Raw genomic sequence first — 19,132 nt, forward strand, 5'->3', positions numbered from 1 at the left:
GAGTTTAGAGTTGGAGGTTCTGGACTGTGGACAGCAGGAGGGCCTTTATATTGTCCAAGTCATGTGGTTCACTTTAAGTAACTTTTGACTTAACTTTACACAGCCTTGAGCCTGAGATGTTCTGAGTATTGTATGTCTGTGATAAAAATAACAGAAGAGCAAATATGTGCTCAGGACTGGGATTGTTGCAGAGCTGATAGTGATCTCAGAAACCACAGGAGTGTCATGTTACTCAGTTCCTAGATGGAGATGCCTTGAGATGCCTGTGTGAAATACTCCAGGGCATTATGAACCTGGAGCCTGGATGCTGCAGAGACCATACATGGATAGAGAAGAGGTGTTTATTGAATGGTAACACAAGTTCTGATCTTCAGCCTGGGCCCAGGACTGTGCATGTTAGTGTCTGTACAGTTAACTCACTGTGAAGAGGGAGAGTGTAGGGGAGCTCTGGCACCTTTGAATTGGGTTTGCAGCCCACCTTGGGTCTCTTGGCTATACCACAAACACACCTGAGTATCCATTCTCAAACTCCTTTGGAGGTGTTGAGAAATGTAGTAGATGAAGGGAGATTGGGAGTGATGCAGGGGGCACAGAATTGCTTTTGCTTGTTTCTGCTTTTGCTCTTTGAGGCTCATCTTAAATATTTGTATTACATCTCATTGCATTCTGCGCCTTACTTGCCAAGACTGGTTGCCTTAGTCACCAGGGCTGTGGTAACTAGGACAACAAGATTAAGCAGGCAAATGTAGAAATAATGGTAATAACTTTCTCAACTCTTCCTGTAATTGGCTTGTATGAACAAATATCGTGCGTGTGGGTGACTTGTGTCAGCAGTCTGTTCTCCCTTTCTGCCTGACACATCCTGAAATCCTACTGGTAGCACTACCCTAATTGAGCTGTGGTGGTGCCCTCCTGCAACTGGAAATAAGCCTGTCAGGGCCATGTGAATGTTGCTGTCCACCTCCTTCCTGTAGCGTGGCAGCCTGTGCTGGAGCAGAGTGCAAGGGACACTAAAGGCCAGCTCTCAGGGCCAGCACTTGTGTGCTCATAAGCTTGATGGCAGATTCTGAGTGGGAAGTGTCAGACCAGTGTGTCTGCTGGGATGGGGAGGCTGCCTTACAGTGCTGGGAGCAACTGGTGGCTTCCATGAAGTCACTTTCTTCCACAGATGTTGTCCTCTCCTGGAATAGTTATTTACACGTTGATTTGTTTGCTTGCTGTCAGACTGGGGAGGGTCTGGGAGACAGTAATTGGTGTCCTGTCTCTTATTCCTCAGGGTACTGTTGGCACTACGAGTATAGTTGGAGGTCAGCTTTTGATGCAATTGCGCTTTGCTTTGAGAGCAGGCTGTTTCTATCCCACCAGGTAAACCCAAATCCTGACTTGGGACAATGAAGTTGTATCTCCCACCCACCTTGGAAACATGTTGTTCCTGGAGGCTCCCACTGAGCTGCACCTTGCTGTGTCTGTGCCTTGTGTCTGCCCTTTCTGCAGTAACAAACCAGGGCTGTGTTCTCTCCTCTAGAAAGCTCCCAGCTCTATGAATTTGTGATAGCAAGGCACTTGCCTAGTATTCCTCACTTGCTCTGTGCATTGTTTTCCTTCTCCCTGCTTGTTTTCTCTTAGCTGAATGTGATAGGGAGCCGAAGTGAGCACAGTCAAGGGATTCCCTGGATGCCTTTTCTTTGTGAGAACCCAGTGCAAGCTTAATAGGCCGTTTTGAACACTCTTGACAATCTCTGATTGATCTTTCACGTGGGGGAGGAGTAAGGCGGTTGCATCCAAGGAATTGTGCTAACAAAGGACCCTGTGCTTTGGTACCTGCCTTCCCTGGGGAACAGCTTCCTCTGCCTCTTCTCCATATGTGATTATCCTGAGGAGGGCTCTCACCTCTCCTTTGAACTGGCAGCCTGTTTATAGCTGCAAGCAGCATTTCTGTTAAGGAACTGCCAGATATTTCGGAACTAAGTTTTTGCTTCGAGTGGTACCGTTTTGGTATGTCCAGATCCTGGGCCTCTAGTTAAGTTTTCTTCTCTGATGTTGCTATCGCTTGACTTTTGTCCTCTTAAATTTGGCTGGAATTTCGTAGTCACTTGCAGACTTATTTCTTGCCCTTACTAACCACTGTTAGAGTTGGATTCAAAGCTAGCCCCTCATGGCTGTTTTAAAAACTTTTCAGTATTATTCTGGGCTGGAACTAGCTTTTATTTCTTTTATAGGCTTGCTTTACAGTTTGATCAGTGAACCAAAAAAGCCACGTTTTTTTCTCTTCTGCTTCAGTTGGCTGGTGCAGAGCTTCCTGTGTGCTAGTCTCAAGGTAGTATGTGCACTGACAAATGTTTTTCTAAAAGCCTGTGTACAAGAGCTGAGGACAACACATTACAGAAATGCTTAACGACCTCCTGTATAAAATTCAGAGTACTTAAAGAGAATAAAAGGATGATGCATCTGAACATATACAGGACATCATATGCCCAGGTAATGGGCATAGAGGAGTGCCTCTGTTGCACCGAGTGGTCTTGTGTGCACCTATTGTGCAGGAAATCCTTCGCTTCAGCCAAAGATCTCTGTGGGTTGGTGGGAAGGATTGTGTGATAAATTACCTCTCCCTCCATTTCCTGAGTTCTTCAGTGGGCATTCTGGTGCTTCAGTGAGCACAACAAAACTGTGCTTTAAAGAGACAAAGTGGTTGGTGGGGTGATGAACTTTTAAAGTATGTTACAAATTCAGATTTTCTTAGCCAGGGTGTCTTTGGATGGCTGCCTATGCCCGGTGTGGCTGTAATACAGGATGTGGTGAGGACACACACCAGGTTATTCATGGACCCTTTTGCTAGGTGGAATGTGTGCTGTGATAGCTCCTGGCTGTGTTTGCAGCTTGCTGAGAAGGTGAATGGGCACAGTGATCCTTGGAAAGAGTGTCCTATTCCACTGGGACAGTGTCTGGAAGTGAGCAGTTGCAGGTGCATGGAGTGTCATCTGTTCAGTCTGTGTGCGGCTCGCTGGGGCCCCCAAGGGCCCTGCCAGCCTGTCAGTAAGTGTCTGACACTGCTGAGCCCAAGCCTCAGCACCTTGGAGAGTAGGGACAGTCTGCTGGACAGCCTGGCAGCCTGCTGGACAGCCTGGCAGCCTGCTGGGAAATCTTGTGGTGCCAGTGAGCAGCAGTGACTGTGGACAGCAGCAGCCTGCCTGCTTTGCCTGCTGAGGGCCCTGAGGGGAAACTGCCTCTGCTGTGGAGCACTGGAGCCCAGGCTGCTCCCTGGACACATTTATTTTTGCAGCATAGCTGGTTCATGCTTTTTGATGCCTGCTCCCAGAGAGCCTGATGTTACAGGGTCAGTGGACCTGGACAAAAAGCAGGTTCTATTGCTGGGATTTTCAGGTAAATACCATGGTATTCCTGAGCTAGGGAATTTAGTGGGAGCCACAGCAATGTGTACTGCCTTCTCACTTCCACACCGGATGCAGGGTTTGTGTGGCATCCCTGCCTCAGAAAAGCATGCATAGTTGGTAGAAACAGCCCAGAAGCTTTGTATTGCAGTAGTGTTTCAAGATGGATGTCTCTGCCCAGAGGGGCTGTTTTGAAGCTGACCAGTGAGAAGCAGTGCACACTGGAGTGTTTGCAGGTACCTCTATGCTAAAAGGAAAGCTGCTCTGAAGCACCAGGTAAGCTGCAGCTCCTTGCTGTGGGGTGTGGGATAGCTCTGGCATGTCTGTGTTAGTGACAGGTTGGATTAACCAATAGTGTCTTTCTAAGACAGATCTCAGGTTTTTCACTCCATCCTCTGATCTTGTTTTCGTCACTGAATGCACAGACTGATGGCTCTTCCATGATTTTAACAACTGCCCTTTCATAGCTTCCCCACTTTTCCGACAAGGGTTTGATGTGTGTGGTCTGTACAGCGGCCTCACTGCACTGTGGTCTAGATCAGTGGCTTAAGAGACCTGTGCAACAGAGGGGTTTATAAACCTGTTGAGAAACAACTCTGCTGGGCAGAGCTCTATGTTGAATTCTGTCTGGAGAGGGAAGACTTGCTAGGAAGGGGAGGCAGGAATAGCCCTGCCAATGCTGATAGGCAGTGCTCATCCTGTTAGGGAGTTTGAGGTGCTGGGTAGGTTTGGCATGACAGTAGCAGCTGCTCTTTTCTCCTCCAGTGGGACTAACCACATTAGCAGGAATGTCCCCTGAGATCAGGGTAGGATGGATGTATATCTTGTGTGTGATCTGGTCTCCAGGCTGGCAAAACATGTGGGAGCTCTCAGTCCGCAGCAGGGAGGATCAGGAGGAAGCGGTCCTCGAGTCAGGAGGTGGCATTTAGGTTATATATTGATGTTGGCCATCTCTCTCTCTGCTGCCTACAGTGTCCCACTCTTTTCCTAGACACAAGTCCACAACACAAGCAGGTAATAGGCCAGAGTGGTCCACTTCTTTCTGAGGCTGCCTGTATGACTGAGTCTGAAACTGTGTAGCTGTCTATAGCTATGGAGCCTGTAAAGGAGAGCTGTGCTTAAAGAAATCCTTCTGGGAACAGGAAGGTAGCATTTTATAATATAGGCTTATCTTTGATTTGCTTCCGCTATTGTGTTTGAATTGGTCTGAGAAAGGACCATTTGTCTTGTTTAGAAATGATTTGCTTGCAGAGATGCTGGCACACACTTGTCCATGTGAGGAGGCACATCCAAACATCAGAGGATGGTTCAGCAGGCTCTAGAAGGAGAGCACGTGTATTCTGGAGCTGTTGGCTGCAGGCCTAACCAAAGGGAATCCCAGAGATCTTTGCTGGTTTGAGGGTGTCACTGCTGTCCATGCTTTGTGGGAATACTGGAGCAAAGGGAATAGTCCTATATGGCCTTGGCCAAACATTTGTATGAGAGGTGTTTTTCTGTTGCAGCCAGGCTTGCTCTGCCCTGTTTTGGGATGTCATGACCTCTGCATCGGTGCCCTCCTGCTTGGAACAACCTCACTATGCCATGGGCAGCAAACAAGCAGAGGGATCTCAATGTTAGTCATTCTTTCACTGGAAATACAGTGTTATGAGTAGTTCAAATCTTCGGTGTGCACTGCTAGTATTGTAACATTTTGGCAGCACAAAAGTAGCCGAAAGCCTGTAGTAGATGTAGTAGATGTTTGGAAAGAGAAGTGCTCTGCACCCTGAGCACAGCGCTGCTGCTGGTCCATCTGCCACTCCTCGTGTGACTCCCTGGGTGTGGGCCTGGTGTACGCTCAGTGATGCATGTTGGCTGATCTCCTTTAACAAGCATGTTTCTAAAGCATAACCTGTTATAACCTTCCTGTGAAGGAAACAGTGGGTGGTCCAGGAGCAGTTTTGGCAGCAGTTTGGCTACACATGTCACACACAAGTTTTGAAAACCCTGAGGAAGAGGATTTTGTACATCTTGTTAAGTATTTAGAAATATTTTTATATTCTCTTAGATAAATCCAACAAATCTCTTCTGTAATGCTGAATGAGCCTTAGGTCTTCCAGACAAAATCAGTGAATCCAGTACCCGTCTGCACTTTCCTCCCTTACACCTGGCTGCTTTCACACTGGTAGCAAGCAGCTCTGATGGCTGTTACTGGTGATCACTAGTAGCTACTGCTGCTGGCTGAGACATGCATAGTGTTGATGTCCTTGTCCTTTCTCTGAGCCTCCTTATCTCATTAGTGCACCTGACCCAGCCTGGAATGCCTCCTATGCCTTGTCCTGGCTGTTGTGTCTCTTTGGGACATGACCTGCCCTGTTCCTGTGGCTCTGTTGAGAGCAGCTGTGTGCTGTCTCAGTGGTATTGCAGTACTATGAAATACATCTCTGAGCACAAAGGAGTGCTATGAGCTTGTGGTGGAAGAGAAGATGGTTCCTGGGAGGCCTCTGGGTGGCAGTCAGAGCCCCTGGGCAGAGCTGTGTGTGGTACCTGCGGCGGGTGGGAAAGCTGCTTCAGAGTGTTTAATAGAGCAGCTGGGTGCTGACCAAACCAGAGGTCCTCTGCCCAGAGAATAAAGAGTTAGGCACTCTTCCAGGGGCTGACTGGAGCAGGGCATGCCTGATAAATGTGCATACACAGTGAGATGATGACGTTTGGTGCAGTTAAGAATGGCCTGCCCAGTCAGATGAGAACAGCAGGGGCTGATGGTGTGGGTTTTCCCTTCCGTGGGGATAGGAAAATGAAAAAAAATGAGGTGCTCCAATTCAGTATAGTGGTGCTGAGGTCCCATTTAATGTACTGCGCTGGCCTCTTTTCAGTGACTGCAGTCTGTCTTGAATGGCCGTTCCAGGGGGGAAATGCTAACCAGGACACAAGGCTGTGAGGAAAACTCGAGGCAGCTGCAAGCAGCCAGCCACCAAGACAAGGAAAGGTAGATCCATCTACTTGCAGGACACGTTTTCTTCCCATTTGCCTCCTGACTGAGGATGAATTGCTTGATGATACCTTGCTCTTGGTAATGTATACCCTACTGATACTGTTGTTCTTTGCCCTCCCCAGCATGACTTTGCCTATCCTCCTCCCCTGTAGTGCAGCCAGATTGCTGCTGTGAGGACAAGAAACCCCTTCCTTTGCTGTTAAAACCCTCAGAGATAAAAGGAAGGAGAGTGTCGTCTGGTCCTCTGGGATGTCTGAGCATTGGCCTTGGGTTTGGTCTGTCTAGAGGCACTTGGAAGGTGATGGGATGATAAGAGGGGAGGAATAGTCATGTGGGAAAACAGGCTGGATTTCTTGAGGCAGGCAGAGCCATAAGCTGTGAAATGCTTCACAGGAAATGAAGGGACATAACAACCTGGGGAGGTTTTGTCTTCTGACCTTCATGCTTTAGGATTTCCTTTGTGAATGTCACTTGGGAATTGGGATAAATCAAACATACTGCGATTTGCAGTAACAGAACCCTGCTCTGGATCCAGCAGCAGGGCAGACTTGCTACTGGTAGCAAGCTGCTGTCAGCCAGGATGCAGATGAGCCAAAATGCCTCTCTTATGGCAAGGAGAGGAATGCTGGTCAGCACCAGGGCTGTTGTGCTGCACGCCACCTTGTGTAGCTTGGCTGAGGGACCTGAGAAACAGCAGGTATTTGGTGGCTCTGGCCCTAGCTCTTTCCTTGGTGACCCCAGGAGGGTGCTGTCATGGATTTTGTTCTTTGCATCCTACTGTGTTACACCTCTTCGGTGCAGCTTCCTTTACTTGCCCTTCCCAGGCTGCAGCAGTTGCCGTGGCTGGAGGGCAGAGTGGCAGGAGGGTGCTAGCAAGCCCTGAGTCCTCTGTCTCTCTTTCCCTTGGGGAAAAGCTCTCAAAGCAGGCTGATGTTGGCTTTCATCCCAATCCATCTGTAATTGGCCCACCTACCTGTCCTGATGCCTGATCTGCAGAGCCTGATGAACCTGCTGCTGTCCCAGTTCATTGCTCCTGTTTGCTGGCAACAGGGACTTCCGAAAAGTGGAGTAGGTCTCTCGTCCCCTCGGCGTGCATCGGTGGTGTCTCATGCAAACACACCAATGCAAGCACACCACTTGGGGCTCAGGGAGGATCTTGCCTTCAGAAAGCTGTGGCGCATTTCGGGTGGCGTCTCATTGCTGGCACACCCAGTGTGCTCTTCCCTTGACACCTGCTTTGGCCGCTATCAGAGGTGAGCTCTGTGGATGTACACCGCTCTGACCAGAGAGAGTAAGTCTGCTTTTACAAGCTGCTCCATGAGACCAGCCAGTATGCAGGGCGTCCCGGTGTCCCGGGTTTGTGGTCCTGGCCGGCTGCCTTCTGCCCTCTAGCGGGAACACGTGTCGGGAATAGATGCTGCTCCAGCGGTTGGCCGGGAGCGTCCCGTAGCTTGTGAGACCCATGAAAATTATGACATCTCTCCAGAAGCCCAGTCTCAGAGTTTAATATCACCTTGAAGGGAAACCTGAGCTGTCAAAGTCAGGAAAAATTTTGAAGAGCAGCTAAACTGACACTGTTGAAGGCTTAGTCCATGTCTGTGCATCCAATAAGGGTGGTAGTGCTGACACGGATGCACAGAGGGCCAGTGCTGGGATAGGTGGATGTGTTCTAACATTAGGTGACCTGGGAGCTACAGGAAAACCCTGGCTGCTGCCACTTGGAGAAATCAGTACAAATGCCCAGGGAAACAGTCTTGTCCGGAGACTGAGCTGCCACCCATGAGTGGTTGGTAAGCCAAGCACTGAACAGCCCAGGATGTCAGCAGAAAAAAACATACCACCTCCTCTACTGTGCATATATGTGTTTTCATCCTGTTTTCCTTCTCTTTCTATGAGCCTTAGGAACTGTACCTCTGTTTTTTATTTCCCTGACATCAGGGGCTTTAGAGATGTGTAGCATTCACTGAAACACTGGCCTTGAAAATGCAACAATAAGGCTGTTGAGGAACACACCTGGTGCAGGTAGCTGGGTGTGCAGCTGCAGTGCGAGCTGCAGGTTGTGCCCTGGATGGTAGGAAGTGTCTTGGGGCCCCAGGGCAGGAGCCATGAACTAGCAGTGACCTGTTGCCTGACAAAGGCCACTGTCATCTGAGACACTGGGTGGCCACCTCACCCAGAGACTCAGTAGAACCAAAATAAACAAGCAGAAGACCAGATATCACCATTGGACCAAGAGGCAGGTGTAAGGGGCACAAAGAGGACAAGAGAAAGAGGCACATAGACTGTAAAGGTGCAAGAGCCCAGGGATTCCTTTGCTGACCCCATGGACACCAGCTCAAGCCTTTGTGGTGTGTTTGCACCATGATTAAACTACTTGAGGAACCAGATGTTTGGGACTCTGCTGTGGGAAACCTGGGGTTGAGCTGCTGAGGGAAACTCATCTGATGGTGAGTGTGGTGTGTGGTGGGAGCCAAGCTGGGCACCTGGGGGTTCACTGGAGCTGCCCAATGCAAAGGGGCTTTGGTCCCAGCAGTGAAAGTCTTGGGTGGTAAGAGTGTGACTGCCACAGTGGTCCTGAATGGTCAGACAAGAGAAATTCCCCAGCAGTTTAGTGACCTAGATGGGACCCTAGGCCACTACCTTTGGAGCCTCACTTCTTCAAACATCTGAGTGATCAATTGCCGGCACCATTTGAGTTCACTTGGATCTTTGGAGCAGGGGAGAGACAAAGGGTGAGCGTTAAAATTGTCTGAGCAGATTCAGTGTTAATTGTTACAGTAAATTTGAGTTTCTCTGTTGGTGCAGCATTTTGTTCCAATTTTGTGAAATTACTGTGGTGAGTTTGAGCCCCTCCCAGTATTGGGGAAGGTTCAGGTCCCTTCTCTGGTGCAGCTTTCTTACATGTGCACAGCCTGGTCAGGGAATGGCACACGTAGAATGGGTTGGAGTCCTTCCTCAGGCACACAGCAGGTTGGAGTCCCTCATAAAGCACAGGAGGGTTCAAGCACACATAGAAGGGGATTTGGAAAAGGTCCTCCTAAAACACTGGAAGGGGGGATTTTACATTATAAAAGGCCCCTTTTAGCATGTAAAATGGGGTTTCAAATCCCTCTTAGTGTTTCAAACAATGGGAAATAAATTCAGCATGGAAAAGGGAATGCCCTTGGCTGAGGTTGTGCAAAATTGGGAGAATATGGCCAGTACAGCAGAGTTATCCACTGAGAGTGCAGTAGTGCTGTGCCAAGAGGCTTGGCCAGGTATAACCTGGAATGGCAGCTCAGCAGAATGATTGCCATCACAAGGAACCTTTGACCAGCACAAATTCACTTTCCTGCTGCAGTGTCTGGATGATGAATTCCCAGGTCATGTGGATTACTGGCCTGGCATGTTGGAACAGTGTCAGTGAGAGCATTTCATGGGCTTGACCCTTAACTTGGGCATAAGGACTGGCGTGGAGGCTGGGGCACAGAGTGGGGGTGGGCAGTGACTCTGGATGCACACTGGGCTTTTCTCCTGGCTTATTCCAGCTGCAGTGGGCACCACACCAAGAGCAGATTCTCCAGATGTTGCGCATCAGCTGAAACACTGCTTTATTATTTGTATGGGATTTGTGGACTAGTACTTGCTTATAATAATGTTTATATATACTTTTGAAAAAATTTCGAAAAGCACGTTTTTATACATTTACAGTTACACAGGTAAGAGGGTGGTAAACATACAGATAATATTTGAAGACTTCCTCCAGAATGAGGAGGACTGTTGTAGTTGGTCTCGAGAAGATTTGATTAGTTCTGTTTGTTCATGGACGGCATCACCTGTGACTCAGTTTACTGGCACAGAGCAGCAGAAAACCTTTTTGCTTTTCAAAACAATGTTAGTTATTTTAACTTGGGGAACACTTTCATTTTCTTCAAGGAGGAAGAAGCTATGCAAAGAGTACTGCCCAAGCAGGAAATTGTTGCATAATGCTTTATAGTACCCCTTCAGTGAAAAGGAAAGCAAAAACTACCTTTTGTTATTGAAAAGAAAAAAAAGAGTAGATAAGAAAATGCTGTAATATGTTCTCTTGCTGTGATCTCCAGGAGGTAGAGGATTATGTCCATTGAATCTGCAGAGAATTTCAACACTTACTACACTGCAATAATGACATAAAATTGAGTGAATTGGTTCTTGGATAATACATACATGATTTGTTATTAACAAATAGTGATAAGAATGCTTGTAAAATAAACCCTATACATCTATGTAGTGTTCTGGCAAAAACACTTACTACACTGCAATAATGACATAAAATTGAGTGAATTGGTTCTTGGATAATACATACATGATTTGTTATTAACAAATAGTGATAAGAATGCTTGTAAAATAAACCCTATACATCTATGTAGTGTTCTGGCAAAAAATGGGGACACAATGCAGCTCTGGTCAGACTTCAGCTGCATCAAAGTTAAAATGTTTAGGATTTATTTTGAGGAAGGGATAGTGAATGATAGACCCAGGAAGAATAGAGGCCATAATTAAGCTCCCATGTCTGGTTACAAAAAAGCAGATATGAGTATTTTTCAGAATTGCAGGATTTCATCGGCTGTGGTTTCCTGGGTTAGGAGAATTGACTGAGCCTCTGATGGAGACAACCAATAATGAAAAGATAGAACTTGTTGCATGGGGCCCAGAGAGGGAACAAGCTTTTAAAGCAATAAAATGGTGCCTGCTCCTTCTCTTGGGCTCCCAGATTATACAAACTTCAGTCTGTATGTACATGAAGTAAAGTTAGTGGAGTGATAATGCAGAAATTGTGACTGTACCACAAACCGGTTGCATATTATTCCATTCAACTCGATTCAGTTGCATTGGGAAGACTAGCTTGCAGTAAATCACTGGCAGCAGCAGCAACAATATTGGAGAAAGCTGTCTCTTTATGCTGGGACATCCCATAACAGTCCATGTTCCATATGCCCTGGAAATACTGTAGAGACTGTGCAACCCAAGCAGTATTGCCACAAGGGGCACACAGGAATGAACTGAGCCTCCTAATGACGGATAATGTTATCTTAAGGGGATGTGACACCTTGAATTCAGCAGGTCTCACACCTCTGCCTGATGATCTGAAGTGCCACTTTGAATAGTGTGTTCAGTTTTTGGGCCCCTGAGTACACAAACAACATTGAGGTGCTGGAGCGTGTCCAGAGTTGGGCAACAAAGTTGGTGAAGGGTCTAGAGCATAAGTTTATGAGGAGTGGTTGGGGGTGCTGGGGCTGTTTGGCTTGGAGAAAAGGAGACTGGGGGTGACCTTGTTGCTCTCTACAGCTCCCTGAAAGGAGGTTGTAGTGAAGCAGGGGTTGGTCTGTTTTCCCAGATAACAAGTGACAGGACAAGAGGAAACAGCCTCAGGTTGCACTAGTGTAGGTTTCGATTGGATATTAGGAAAAAGTTCTTCACTGAAAGGGTGAAGAAGTGATGAAATCAAGTGGTGGAATCACCATCCCTGGAAGTGTTCAGAAAACAAGTGGATGAGGCACTTGTGTACATGGCTTACAAGTTTAGTGGTGAGCATGGTGGTGCTTTGTTAATGGTTGGATGTGATGATCTCAGAGGCCTTTTCCAACCTTAACAATTCAATAATTCTCTGATGGAGAACATCACCTGTGTGATGCATATTTCAAATAAACCACAGACTGGTTTAACTGACATTCTCTTATATTACCCAAATCTAGTTCTTTTTGCACGTGTTTTGTCCTCCTACCTGCAAGGATAGCTATGGACTAGGTATGCTGTGCTGAGCCAGGTAAAAGTAATAGGAGCAGAACCACTCTAGCAAGGATAAGTGCACAGGGAGCAGAATTAGTAGCCTTGGCACATGCAGCACCCCCAGGAAGAGGAGAAATGAATTAACATTTCTATGGACTCGTGGTGTTTTTGGGGTGTGTCATGCTGCAGGAACGTTATGGAAAGAATGGGGATTCTTCATATCAGCAAGAAAGAGTATCTATTCCTTGAAGAAGAAATACGCAATTTGTTAGAATTAGTGCAGTTTTCTGTGGTCCTGAACGGTCAGACAGGAAATCTTCCTTAAAAATAAGCCACTGTGTGTCCTCTGTGACCTCTTGATTGGATGCTTTTGCAAACAACCGCTGGAGGCAGTGCTTTGCTGCTGGCACTGAATTTCACAAAATGCATGTTATAAGAGCTTTCCTTTTTAAGATAACTACAGGCCAGCTCGGTGAAAGCGTTATAAGTGTTTCAATCAGACTTCAGAGCAAAAGCTCCAAATTTGTCATTTAGTGAGGGAAAGAAGGCAACATGTTTTATGATAATACCAGGGAACAGTGAGTACCTCTCGCCAGTAAACGACCAGTGGTGGAGTGTAGGAGTACGGAGGTTCCAGGAGGCTGTCAGACTGCCCTGTTGGAGCTCATTTTCCTTATTGCTGTCAGTCATTGTTGCTATCAGAGAGTTACACAATCGTATTTACCACAACTTGGTATAGTGGAGGTCCCTGCAGTAGTTCCATAGCTCGAGAGCAGTTGCTACTTGTTCTGTTTAATTATAGGAGTAGGTAAATCCAGATTCATAATTTGTCTACCAAAAAGTGATTTGCAGGGATCACACTGTGATTGGTTCTGGACAAAACCATGGGGTAGTTGCTGTGGGATTTGGCTGAAATGTTCAGAGCGGCATCTGATCACTGTGGATCAATCCTGTCCTGTGGATATCTGCAGAGATTAGTGTGAGACCCTCTGCTGCCCTGTACTGGCACTGAACACTCAGCACTGATGTAAATCTGGGTGATGCAGGGATTGGTTAAATAACAGAATCAAAAGAGGATCATCAGGGACAGCCAAGCTGCTTAAAGATTGTGTGCTCTTGTGCTGCAAGTACATTCAGACTCTAGAACACGCATGTTAATCCCTGTGGGAAGGGTCGTGGTATTTTAGAAAGCACTGTTTTGAGAAGGGTTGGAGCTGCAGGGTGCAAGCTATACCTTTGAGCATCTTACATCTTTGAGTACTGCAGGGGAGGCCGAGAAGAGGGTGGAAGGGGGGAACCACCTTCTGGCACATGGTGTGGGAAGAACCAGGGGCAGACTACAGTGTCTCTCACTGTGTAAAATAGATCTTGAAAGCTGGAGAGGGATAGAAAGAGAAGAAGCTTTGGAGTGCTTTATCAGAGATGAAAGAGCTGCCCAAGTGGGCAGAGCTGACCAGTACGCATTCATTCTTCCCCAAGAAAAAATACCAGGTACTGCCTCTGAGAGGAGGAGCATGAAGTGCTAATGAGTGAATTAGTTTGGATAAGGAGTGTGTTTCTACAGGGAGAACAACTGCCAGGTAGAATTATAACCTTTCAATGTAATTATAACCTTTCAATATCCTCCAGTTAAGACTGAATATCGTTATGTAAGTTTTAATCTTTAAGGGGTAACTTTTCCATGCAGGTAACTATCATGTAGTGCTGTAAGGAAAATTTTGAGTAGATGTACTGTCCTTGTCTTACATGTTCAAGCTTCATTTCTCTTCATGGCTTGTCTAGGGACAGTCAAAATCAGCACTGGTTAGTGGTGGTGTTAGCTAAGCTTAGCCTCTTTGCAAGGTTTCCTTTAGTACATCTGATGTCGTTGCTGTACCCCGTTTTCTGGTGAGCACTCAGTCCCCCCCTCCCTGCTTGCGAGGTGCCTCGTTGTCTTTGGCTGTGCTCCCTGCAGCTCGCCCCTAACCATGCCTAAGTATTTCGGGGAAGAAGAAACCTGCCCCAGGTGATAAGGTTTCTCCCTTCCTACAAACAGAGGCTCAGAGGGGAAGGGTGGACAGAGACGGGACCACTTATTGTAGTGCTGGGGTGCCCAGAGTACGAGAGCTTAGCGTCCGTAGCCCTGGGTTTTGGCTAAAAGAACGCAGCCATCTGGCAAACAAGTGTGCAGAGCTTCCCTGCACACCCAGCTTCCTGACTTCTGGTCTCCACTAGGAGAGACCAGAACATGAAAGGCAGAGCAGCAGGGTTTCACTCACAGTCCAGGAAACCTTCTGCACAAGCTACAATTATTTTAGAAGGGAGGACAGGGACATGGTAGGAGGGGGTGCTTGCTAAGCCCTAAACCTGTCCTGCAGTTTGCCTCTGTCCTTCCCTTTTCACTATCATTCCATCTCTGGGATTGTTCTACACTGCTGCTGTACATCAGCATAGCAAGAGCAGGTTTTTTCCTTGAAACAGAAATAAAGCAGGCCTTCAGAGAGCACAGTGTGTCAGACAGAAGCATATTTGGTAGTAGCCAAATCTGTTCTCCAGGAAGGGTGGCCTGAACCTTAGGTCCAGCATGCTGATATCCACAGAAGCCCTGGGAACTAGAGTCTGCAGCAATGCAGCCGTGGAGCACAGAGGGTACCTTGCAAAACATCAGTGTGCTCTTACTGCTGGTAAAGCCAGGTCTGGCTTTGCTCCCTGACACAGAGTTCGTTGCAAGTAGTGTCCATGAGAGTCCTGCTGCAGGCTCCCAGGCAGGAGATCGGAGTGGCTGGCTGTCTCACAGGCACTGACTAGTCCTTCAAGCAGCAAAAGTAGCTCTTCTCACTTAACCTCAGGATCCCTCCTAGCTTTTTTCTGGAAGTGCCACTTACCATGCTGAGTCCCCAGGATTTGAGGTTGTCAGGGTGGCTGAAGCTGTATGAAGCCTCCTGGGGGGCTGCTTCCTGAGTCAGCTCTGTGTGCTACCGTGCAAGAGAAGAGCTGAGTTGTGATGTTTGCATGGAACATTTGCCTTAACTAAGTCCAGGATAAGAGTGGATTTAAGTGCTTTGGTTTATAAATAAATAGTACTGTGGCCAAGGATTTAAGCAGAGCTGGCAACAGCCCTGCTTGGGAAGGGATCTCTTTACCACATGGCCTGCTGTTGGACTTCCTGTTGCATGCTAATCCCTTAAGCCTGCTTTAGCTCTGTTAATTTTCCTTCTTTCCTTTTTTCCCCAATGGGCCGTCTCCGTGGCGCGTGAATGCCAGCGTTCCTAGGCCAAGCTTGTGCCTGCGACTGGGCCAAGCATCCAGGCTGCCTTCCGAGCACCGGGTACCATGTGGCAGGGCCTCAGGGATGGTGGTGCCTGAATGTGTCCCATTCTCTCTGTCTTACAGGCTCTGCAGTCTGCGCCTGAAGAAACTCACAGTGCTGAAAGAGCTGGACAAAGAGCTGAGCTCTGTGCTTATCGCTGTGAAGATTCAGGTAGGCTCCTCTCCTTGCTGCTGCCTGATGGCAGCAAGCCAAGCCCATCCTTGTGCCCTCTGTGAAGTGCTGGTCTGCATGTCCCTTGCCTAGTGCCAACCAACCCCTCTGTCTCGGTTAGCATGCTTAGGGAAATTTTGGCTCTCAGGCAGGTGGGAATGATGCCCCAGGGACAGCAGCAAGCTACCTGGTGCTGGCTTGTATCAGGAATTAATTTAGTCAGACACTGGGACAGAATGTGTCATGCCTCCCTGCCAGCCTCAGCCAAGGCCCTCCTCTCAAACTGCTGTTCCTTACCCTTTAAGAAGAGGGTCAGTGCTGGATGATTTCTGGCAGTGCCTTCCATCCAGATCACTCCCTGGGGAGTGAAGGGTGGGAAGGGAAGGGTGCAAGGGATCAGCGTCTCTGTGCATAATGTTCTGCTGACATTTGTGCCTTGTTTGATCTCACAGCTGCCTCTACTATCCCTTCCCTTTCTCTCTGCATCCCTGGTAGTCCTGGTGCCTCTACTCTGAACCAGGCAGAGGGGAGGGGAGATGATCTTTGTCACCAAGGGGACAGGGAATTTGCCACCATCCTGATACGTGTGATCCCTCTCTGCACCTGGTGGTGGAGAGATGGGTTCCTGGCGGTGCAGGCACATCCTTTCCACCTGCCAAAGGACAGTGTGGAAGCAAAATGCATCTTGAGTATACTGTCCTGGCCACAGCTTCCCTGACCCAGCTGGGGTGCTGGTGTCCTTCCTTCGTTCTTGTCAGCTGGCACGAAAGCAGCTGATCCTGTTGAAAGCACCGTGGGTCAGGAGCTCAGCAGCTTTGTGCTCCCACAGACCTCTTTGTGCCGCACACATTAGGATCTAAATCCTGGATTAATGCTGGAAGCTGCAGTATTAGTGGAGCTCTGAGAGCTGGAGTTTGCCTTCATGGCAGACCTGATTCACTTGCACAGAAGAAACCGAAAGCAAAATGTGTGAAACATGGGGCAGGGAGTGAGGACAGTAGGAGGAGGCTGTGGTCCACACACTATTGGTCAGTGTCCCACTTTGCCAGCCTTTCCATCACTGTGTGTAAGGTGTCATTCAGAAGAGCTGAAAGCACTGGGACCCCTGAGACCTGTGTCCCTTTGGTGCAGGCTTTAGCAAGGAAACAAGGTGAGCAGCACAGAGCTGCCTGGCTGGCCCTTGGAAATGTGGAAGCAATCAAGGCTGGACCACAGCTGACAGCAGCACGGGACTGGGGGGCTGGCAGCCAGCTGGGGGCTGTGGGTCATACTTGACTGGGAGGTGGTCCCTCACCTCTCCCCTGCACAGTCAGCCCAAGCTGTCTGTGCTTCTCTGCACTGGGGAACCTTGGGTTCCTGTGCACACCCACTTATGCTGGGGCTGATGTGCTGAGCGTGCACGGCCTCAGCTACAGCCCTCACACGCTGCAAATGTGGGACTGTGGAGGAGACTGCACAGTGGGACTCCAGCTCTTTCAAACAGAGCACCCCCACCCCACCACAGGCCAGTCTTGCACCCTGATGGCAGAAGAAATTAATAGGTCCCAGCAGTTTAAAACCACAGGGGCTCCTCACTGCAGGGCTCCTTTTCCTGCCAGGGAATGGAGGCTAAATTCAGGGATTTAATTTAAATATGGTCACTTCCTCTCTGCATGGCAATGTAGCTGTGGCTGCATGCTGGTGTAGGCTCCCTGCAAAGCTGAAGAAAACTGAAGGAGAATGCTTTTGGCCACATTACCCCGTGGCTCAGCACTCCTTGTGGGAGTGGGTTGAGTTTGTGTGCCTCCCCTTCCACCTTCCTGACCAGCTGCCTTGGCAGGATTTGGGACTGCTGGAAGGCAGATGGAGGCTGTAGGCAGCTTCAGCACAGTGTGCCTACAGAGTGGCCTCAGATAGATCCATTCCTCCTGCTCCTCTCCTAGGTAACAGATGAGTCACACTAGTAAGAAACTGTTTGAAGGCTTTCCAGTGAGCATTCCATCTTTTGGATGGAAACAGCTGATGCATATAATTTATAAAAGACCTGCAAATTCCCAAGGGGGCAGCTGGCGACTAGAGGAAAGGAGAGCTGTATTTTCTCTCATTTCAGTAGTAGTTCGGTTAGGGTCAGGGAGTTCCTGCTCTGAAGTTTGCATGGAAACAAAGCTCTGACCCTGCCTGAATGGGGCTGGCACCCAGACAATAGCTCCAATACTGGAGACAGTCTGCTCAAAAAATGTACGTGACCCAAAGGACAGCGTAAGGCTGTCCAGAACACCTGATCTTCTCACAGTGCCCTTCTGGTCCTAAGAGACAGCTTCCAAGTGTGCCATGTGCTGTTACCTGCTCCTTTATCTGAAAATACCACCGTTAAAGGACTAAGGGAACTTTCTGTGTTTATAGAACTTACCCATTTCCCAGAGGTGATTTGAATATATAATGTTCCATGGATTTGAGTGAGCTAAAGCCTGAACTACTGTGAAAAAGGGGATGTCTCTCATTCACTTGAGTAGTTTTCAAACCTTTATCCCTCGTTATTTGTTTTAACAGACTGGAGACATCATAGAGATTTCCTTTTGTGTGTTGTTCAGTGTGGCACTAAGAGATTCAGATGTACTGGCTCAGCTCCATAAAGCTGCAGATACCTGCCTTGGTATCGCAACTGATTATGGCATGAAGGGAAACACAGTGTTCCCTCTTGGCAGAGAGTGTGTAGTTCACAAACACCCTGTCTTGAGCCATGAATAGAGGAAACAATCAAAGAAAGAAAGAAGAAAACAAACCCCAGCACTCCCAGAACTTTTAGCTCCTCTGACAGGTGCTGTGGATGCAGATCTTCCTGCATCTGTTTGCAGGATGCAGCTGGTGACTCAGGTTCAAAGCTTGGTACTACTGTAGAGAGATGATATTGGCAGTCACTACGTAGCAGACAAGAATGTGTGCTACAAAATAGGCCAGGCTAAAAAGGTCATTTGCCTCTGCCAGGCCTGCCCGCTGCCCCAGCCCTGCTCCTTGAAGGAGCTTGGGTTTTTTTGGTCTTTCTTACTATGCAGAGTTGTCTTGGGGTGACTTTATGATGTGTATCCCCTATCGCTGCTCTATGCTCAGGCATGAATCCTGTGCCTTTCTGTGTCTTTAAAACTGGGTGTGAGAGAAAGAAAAAAAAAAAAAAAGCCAGACGAACTTTTCAAAGCAGTTTGTGCTCCAAGGTCACTCTATCTGCTCTGCGTGCTTCTGTGGCACCAAGAGCGGAGGAAGCCCCCTTTTCCTGCTTTTCGGCCACCTTTTGGCTCTGTTTCTCTGGAGAGAGACAGAGAGTTAAACTTTTTTTTTTCCTGGGACTTTGGTTTTTTTCTTCTTCTCTTCTGGAACTGTTTGGCAACACCAGAACATACCCGGGAGACCTTACATCTCTGGCCTGGAGGGGCCTATGCCGAAAACCCAGCTCTGAAGAGGAGAGAGAGACACCACACCCACAGAAAGGACTCTAAAATCTTCCCAGGTTTCTCTCCACAGCGAGAGGTTTTATTATTTAGCGTTGTTCTTTTGTTTTGTCCCCCATGCCTGTGTCCACACTGTGTTTGT

General features: G+C 48.1%; 1 protein-coding gene across 4 annotated transcripts in view; it reads left to right on the forward strand.

The window, feature by feature from the left end:
* The window catches only part of LOC104696666 (phosphofurin acidic cluster sorting protein 1-like), a 56,407-nt gene that overhangs the window by 19,938 nt on the left and 17,337 nt on the right, over positions 1–19,132 (forward strand). For 2 of the 4 annotated variants that reach the window (XM_039568263.1, XM_039568265.1), the window contains exon 2: positions 15,481–15,568. In XM_039568263.1, the coding sequence (XP_039424197.1) occupies positions 15,481–15,568 (88 nt within the window). Of the gene's footprint in view, positions 1–6,244; positions 6,355–6,394; positions 6,439–15,480; positions 15,569–19,132 lie in introns of those variants that run through there. The other 2 variants (XM_039568264.1, XM_039568266.1) reach the window with 2 other exon arrangements.

This window comes from Corvus cornix, chromosome 3 (genome assembly GCF_000738735.6).
Source record: "Corvus cornix cornix isolate S_Up_H32 chromosome 3, ASM73873v5, whole genome shotgun sequence".
Lineage (NCBI taxonomy): Eukaryota > Metazoa > Chordata > Aves > Passeriformes > Corvidae > Corvus > Corvus cornix.